This window comes from Cervus elaphus, chromosome 20, assembly GCF_910594005.1.
Source record: "Cervus elaphus chromosome 20, mCerEla1.1, whole genome shotgun sequence".
Classification (NCBI taxonomy): Eukaryota; Metazoa; Chordata; class Mammalia; order Artiodactyla; family Cervidae; genus Cervus; species Cervus elaphus.
In genome coordinates, this window is record NC_057834.1 from 41,485,675 (window position 1) to 41,492,612 (window position 6,938).

Consider the following 6,938-nt stretch of genomic DNA (forward strand, 5'->3'; position numbering starts at 1 on the left):
TTGCCCTCCATTAGTCTTGATAAGTGACACATGCTAAGGATGTACTTGGCCCATGCCTCTGTCTTTTGGGACCCCTGCTGCAGGCATGATTGGAGAAGGAAATGGCAACCCACTCCAGTGTTCTTGCCTGGAGAATCCCAGGGACGGGGGAGCCTGGTGGGCTGCCGTCTATGGGGTCGCACAGAGTCGGACACGACTGAAGCGACTTAGCAGCAGCAGCAGCTGCATGCATGCATACACACACACTCCCCTAATTAAATGGGGCCAGGACTTGAGCAGTGTCACCTACTGTAATGACAGCAGGTTCATGAGTAAATGGGGGAAGTAAATAAATCAAACGGTTTGCAGAGGGAGAGGTCAAGCTGGGCTGGGCCCAGAGTGATTCAGGTTCTGCCACAGAATGGGTGTCTCCTGGGATGGTCTAGTAGGACAATTAAAACCCCTATAAGTAGGATGTGTTTGCAGGTGCCCAGTATCCTCTCTGGCTTCTGAATCTTCTGCTGATACCTCCTTAAGCAGGTAAGACATGCATGGGGAAGCAACAGCAGAATCCAAGAGCCTCTTGGTAGGGGCTGTGATGTGCTGGGCTGGGGAGGTCAAAGACTACTCCCTGTGGCCTTGGGTAGCTTCCTGCTTCCTTTTTTGCCTCTATCTGAGAATATGATAGCTCAAGGCGGTGGGGGGAGGGATATACTTCGGAGTCTGTAAAATACATATGCCATTGTTTCTCTGTGTCCTAGGCATCCCAAAATGAAAGACTAGAACTCTTGGTGGATAAATTAGTCCCCCATAGCAGAGCATTTCCCTTTTGTGCAAGTTAGGCCAGACCCAAGAGTTCAGGGCTCATTAGGGCCAAGGCCCCAGACCATGGGACCACAATAATATTCAAGTCTCACTGCAATGAATTGCCATAAGGGACTCTGCTTGTGCCCTGCAATTCATCATATGCCGCTCATCCTTAGAGGCATCACTGGCATGCTTTTGGAAATCCAGTGTGCTTTGCAGTTAGGACTTCATTCAGTCTAGAGGCCTGCAAACTCAGTAACTAGAATTTTTACATCATAGAAGAAATATTATTGAGATGGAGATCCCAAAAGACTCCAGCCTCCCAACATAGCTCTGTAAACCTATCTGACTGTACATATTTCTTCTCATCTATGCAGTTAATTTAGCTTGCTATTTTTATCTATAACAGTTTTTATATTCACTTATTCTACTTGCAATATATTTATAATATTCCAACATGACCATGCAGGCCAGAAGCACTTGCTGGAATTTAGTCTCTCAGAAAGCTTCCTTGGCACATGGCAAGAGACCTCTAGCCTTCTTACCCACCTAAGTGAAGCTCATTAGAAGACTGAGGCCTTTTCAGAGGATCTATTGTGTGCCCTCTTCAGCGTGTTGGTCATTGGTAGAAAATTGTGCCTTATCATACGGGCTTCTGGCCCTACCTCTATGGCCTTCCTGCTCTCCGTTCCTTTTTGTTTTAATATGAGCGTTTCAATCAAGCAAGTCCCACCTGAAGTAGAAGACAAAGCATATAAAATCCCTATAATATTTTGTATTCTAGGACATCGTCTCTTTTTATAGCAGGGGACACATAGTTTTCACCTTTATTCCATTGTACACATGATATTTGGAGTCTGACTGTGGGTCAAAGAGAGTGAAGAGTATAGCTAACAATGAGCTCTGTCATTTCTTAAACTTTGTTCCCTGACCAAGAGGGGCCACTTTTCCTCTGGAAATGCTGTCTCCTGGTCTTCATTATAAATACAGACAATATAATGTTTCTTCTTTTAGGTTCCTTCATCTTTGCCAAAATGACCGAACTCCTGAACAGCATACTCACCGTGATCAAGGTGTTCCAGAAATATGCCAACAAGAATGGGGACTCCACCTCACTATGCAAGGAGGAGTTGAAGCAGCTGCTCTTTGCTGAGTTTGGAGACATCCTCCGGGTAAGATGCTCAGACTCTGAGCCCCATGGAGACAAGTGTGAATTACACTGACACCTGCCTTTAGAATGTCATGCTTTTTGTTTTATTTGTTCATGATCTACTCTGTGACTAAAAGAATTTCAGGCAGCTCCTTAGTAGTTCTCTTCCAGCACATACACACACACACACACACACACACACACACACACACACACACAGATACATACCTCCTTGTATTTTAGTTCAAAGAAGAGGGAGTACAGCTTCAGGCTGGAAATCATTTCTCAGGAGAAAATCTAAGATTTGTATCTTGATTTCTATATTTAAGTGCTGTCCACACATCACATCATTCATTTGTTCAGTAAAGAGTCACTGAACATCTACTACACACCAGCACTATTCTGGGCATTGGGGATACAAACATGAATAAAACGAGCTTCCCCTCCCTCCAGGATCTCACAATGTGGTTAGAAAAAACAGATGAACAAACAATTACAACATAGCATGGGATGGAATGGGACAGCTTCCTCAAATGATTCAAAATAATTATTAATGAAGCTGATTTTAAATAAGTGTATCTATCCCTATTGTCATGCTCCCATTGGTCCAGCAAGGGATGAGATTCTGAGAAGCAGCTTATCAAAAACTAGAACCAAGCATAGACCACTTTAGATTAGTGATTTCTCAATTGAAGGTTTATACAGGACTAAATGGACTGGGGCACAGATATTGACACTATCCATAGGAGAACATCTGATTTTTTTGCTTGTTTTATCTTCACACAGAGACCAAATGACCCGGACACTGTGGAAACCATCTTGAGCCTCTTGGATAGAAACAGAAACGAGCATGTTGATTTTCATGAATATCTCCTGATGGTGTTCCAGCTGGCCCAAGCCTGCTATCATAGTCTGGATAATGAATCAAGTGGAGATAGAACCTCCCAGCAAGAAAGGAAGCAGGAGGAAACACAAGACCATAAGTTTCCAAGAAATACAGGCAGACAACACAGGAAGAGGCTTGAGGGAGAAAGGCAGGATTCCTGCCACAGTCAGTCTGAGAAACTAAGTCAGGATACCCACCAAGATCGATCTGAGAGAGAAGACAAGGACTCTCACTATGGTCAGACTGAGGGACAGGATCAGGACTCCAGCTCTGGTCAAAGACTGAGTAATAAATCTGGCAATGGCAATCCTGAAAGACAAGGCTATGTCTTTGCCCTAAATCAGTATGAGAAACAACTTCAAGATTCTCATTATGGCCAATCTGATAGGCTTGGACAACAGTCAAGCTATGGCCAGTCTGGAAGACTTAGAGAGGACCCTAAGTATAGCCACACAAACCAACAGGAATCGGGCTCTTATAATGAACAGCCTGGAAGGCTGGGTCAGGAATCAGGCTGTGGTCAGAGAAATAGGCAAGAATTGGATTCTCACTATGGCCAGACAGACAGACAAGGCCTGAGCTCTCACTATGGCCAGACAGACAGACAAGGCCTGAGCACTCAATATGGTCAGAGAGACAGACAAGGCCTGAGTTCTCACTATGGCCAGACAGACAGACAAGGTCTGAGCTCTCAGTATGGTCAGACAGATAGACAAAGTCTGAGCTCTCACGATGGTCAGACAGACAGACAAGGCCAAAGATCTCACTATAGTCAGACAGATAGACAAGGCCTGAGCTCTCACGATGGTCAGACAGACAGACAAGGCCTGAGCACTCAATATGGTCAGAGAGACAGGCAAGGCCTGAGTTCTCACTATGGCCAGACAGACAGACAAGGTCTGAGCTCTCAGTATGGTCAGACAGATAGACAAGGTCTGAGCTCTCACGATGGTCAGACAGACAGACAAGGCCTGAGCTCTCACTATGGTCAGACAGATAGACAAGGCCTGAGCTCTCACGATGGTCAGACAGACAGACAAGGCCTGAGCACTCAATATGGTCAGAGAGACAGGCAAGGCCTGAGCTCTCACTATGGCCAGACAGACAGACAAGGTCTGAGCTCTCAGTATGGTCAGACAGACAGACAAGGCTTGAGCTCTCAGTATGGCCAGACAGACAGACAAGGCTGGAGCTCTCAATATGGTCAGACAGACAGACAAGGCCTGAGCTCTCACAATGGTCAGACAGACAGACAAGGCCAGAGTTCCCATTATGATGAGACAGACAGACAAGGCCTGAGCACTCGATATAGTCAGACAGACAGACAAGGTGTGAACTCCCAATACGGTCAGTCAGAGACTGGTGAAACTAGGCAAAATAGGCGCTTCCAAGGGAGCGAGGGAACAAGCAGAGACTCACACATTGAGCAATCAGGAAGGCCAGGAAGACCAAGTCAACAGACTCAAGGACAGGAAGTAAACCGAAATCAGAGACAGAGATTCCAGACTAGGGAAGGGCAGCAGAACAGTCACCAGGCATGGGAGTCCAAAGAGGATAGCCAACACAAACTAGTAGCACAAATTCAGCAAGAAAGGCCACCCTGTCACAAAGGGAGAGGCTGGCAATCACACAGTAGTGAGCAGGGCCACAGACAGGACCAGACCAGGCAGAGTCATGGTGAGAAGCAGAGCCACCAGGCAGAGGAAGAGCCGGACCACCAGAGCTGCAGTAGACACAGTCATGAGGGTCAGGAAACTCCATGTGAGACATGGGACAGGGAAACCCATGAAGATGAGCAGACCCGTCAGCGACGAGACAGGCAGACCCATGAGGATGAGCAGACCCGTCAGCGACGAGACAGGCAGACCCATGAGGATGAGCAGACCCGTCAGAGACGAGACAGGCAGACCCATGAGGATGAGGAGACCCGTCAGAGACGAGACAGGCAGACCCATGAGGATGAGGAGACCCGTCAGAGACGAGACAGGCAGACCCATGAGGATGAGCAGACCCGTCAGCGACGAGACAGGCAGACCCATGAGGATGAGCAGACCCGTCAGCGACGAGACAGGCAGACCCATGAGGATGAGGAGACCCGTCAGAGACGAGACAGGCAGACCCATGAGGATGAGGAGACCCGTCAGCGACGAGACAGGCAGACCCATGAGGATGAGCAGACCCGTCAGCGACGAGACAGGCAGACCCATGAGGATGAGCAGACCCGTCAGCGACGAGACAGGCAGACCCATGAAGATGAGCAGACCCGTCAGCGACGAGACAGGCAGACCCATGAAGATGAGCAGACCCGTCAGCGACGAAACAGGCAGACCCATGAAGATGAGCAGACCCGTCAGAGACGAGACAGGCAGACCCATGAAGATGAGCAGACCCGTCAGAGACGAGACAGGCAGACTCATGAAGAGGATCAAAACTGTCAACAACAACAGGATAGGGAAACCCATAAGGATAAAGAGACGTATCAAGAGTCCCAGTATCAACAATCCCATGGGACCCAGCAAGGATGTGCCAACAGAGAAAAATTCCATACGAGTGAAGATGACCAGAGTCCAAGTTCCCAAGGAAGACGCAGTGACCTGGCCTTCCATCCAACCCAGAATGCTGGGAGGCCCCATAGAAGAGAACAGGGTGGAAGTCACCCTATCAAGGCAACTATTGCTCCCAATCCACTCTATGACTACGTACAAGAGCAGAAAGGGGTTTGGCACTAGGCTGTGCATTGCACCAAGAGCTAAAGCAACACGAAGCCAAGGAAGAAATCTACACATCAAATTCATCCTTAGTTTTGCTTAAGAGATTGAAAATATGTATCTTCATTCTCTCCTCTACTCTATCTAACCACAAGGATGCTTTTAGGAACTAGTATTCACTTCTAGGGCATTTCAGTTCTTTGATCAGCAATTCCAGGGTGCTCTGGCTCGGTAAAATCTGAGTGGTAAATTGGGTGAAATAATCAGATCCCAATTTTGATTTGGGGATTTAAATTTAATTTGGGGATTTAAATCATTTCCTGGTTTGTTCTCTGTGTAGGTGGGACATGACTGGATCATTGAAAGGTAGGAATTTCACCCAAAAGTTCAGAAACAGGAAAGGCATTCTGAAGATAAACATTATAACCTGAGGAGAGGATACCAGGACTGAGAGAGATCTTGTGGCTAAACCATTAAGAATTGCAAGCCTCGTAGCCTACACTAAAATGAAATACAGTGAGAGGCTGCTAGATGTCCACAACACCCCCATGCCCATATCTCTACCCCTCATCAGAACTGGCCACTGAGCTCCTATCATGAGAGCTGATTGGATTGATTCCAGTTCGATGCCTTTTAGTTTCGGATCACATGAAACAGAGAGAAAACATATCATCTGTTGGCAGATTCCAACAAGCCAACATTGTTGATCCCTAGCTCCTGGAGCCTGAAAACCTTTCATGAGAAAGTCTATGGAATTGTATTAAAATACCCAATAAATGATTGGTGAGCATCAACCTCAGTGACTCTTCCTTCTTCACTATGGGGCCATCCTAAATATCATTTTCAGCTCCTTCCACTGCAGAGGAGTCAAATTTGACCCCTTCCACTCATTCAACTCCATATTCAAGTGATCATTGTGTGTATGTGTGCTTAGTTATTCAGTTGTGTCTGACTCTTTGCAACCCCATGAACTATAGCCCACCAGGCTCCTCTGTCCATGGGATTCTCCAGGCAAGAATACTGGAGTGGGTTGCCACTTCCTTCTCCAGGGAATCTTCCTGACCCAGGGATTGGACTCAGGTCTCTTGCATTGTAGGCAGATTCTTTACCCTCTGAGCCACCAGGGAAGCCCATAAGTGATCATTAAGTCTTGCCAACTCTACATCCACCACACCGCTTAAATCTCTTCCCACTTCTCCATTTCCACCACCTTAACCTCCCTTCTCTTCAGTGACTTGAGAATAAAGTTCATACTCCTTAGCATGGCACACACGACCTCCACCATCTAACCCAGATGACCTACCCAGCCTAAGCTCATGAAAGACCCCCCAAGGAGTATTTAATACTTTTTCTTAGTATACCATAGACTTTCAATAATTCATATTTTTAATATACAATTCAACAGCCT

General features: G+C 46.7%; 1 protein-coding gene across 1 annotated transcript; it reads left to right on the top strand.

Annotated features, from left to right (window-relative positions):
• The first annotated feature begins 486 nt into the window (after positions 1 to 486).
• On the top strand, positions 487 to 6,314 carry RPTN (repetin). The gene is made up of 3 exons (XM_043879004.1): positions 487 to 519; positions 1,801 to 1,958; positions 2,723 to 6,314. The coding sequence occupies exons 2-3, from the start codon at positions 1,821 to 1,823 to the stop codon at positions 5,549 to 5,551; spliced, it is 2,967 nt and encodes a 988-aa protein (XP_043734939.1). The 5' UTR covers positions 487 to 519; positions 1,801 to 1,820; the 3' UTR covers positions 5,552 to 6,314.
• The last annotated feature ends 624 nt before the right edge of the window (positions 6,315 to 6,938 follow it).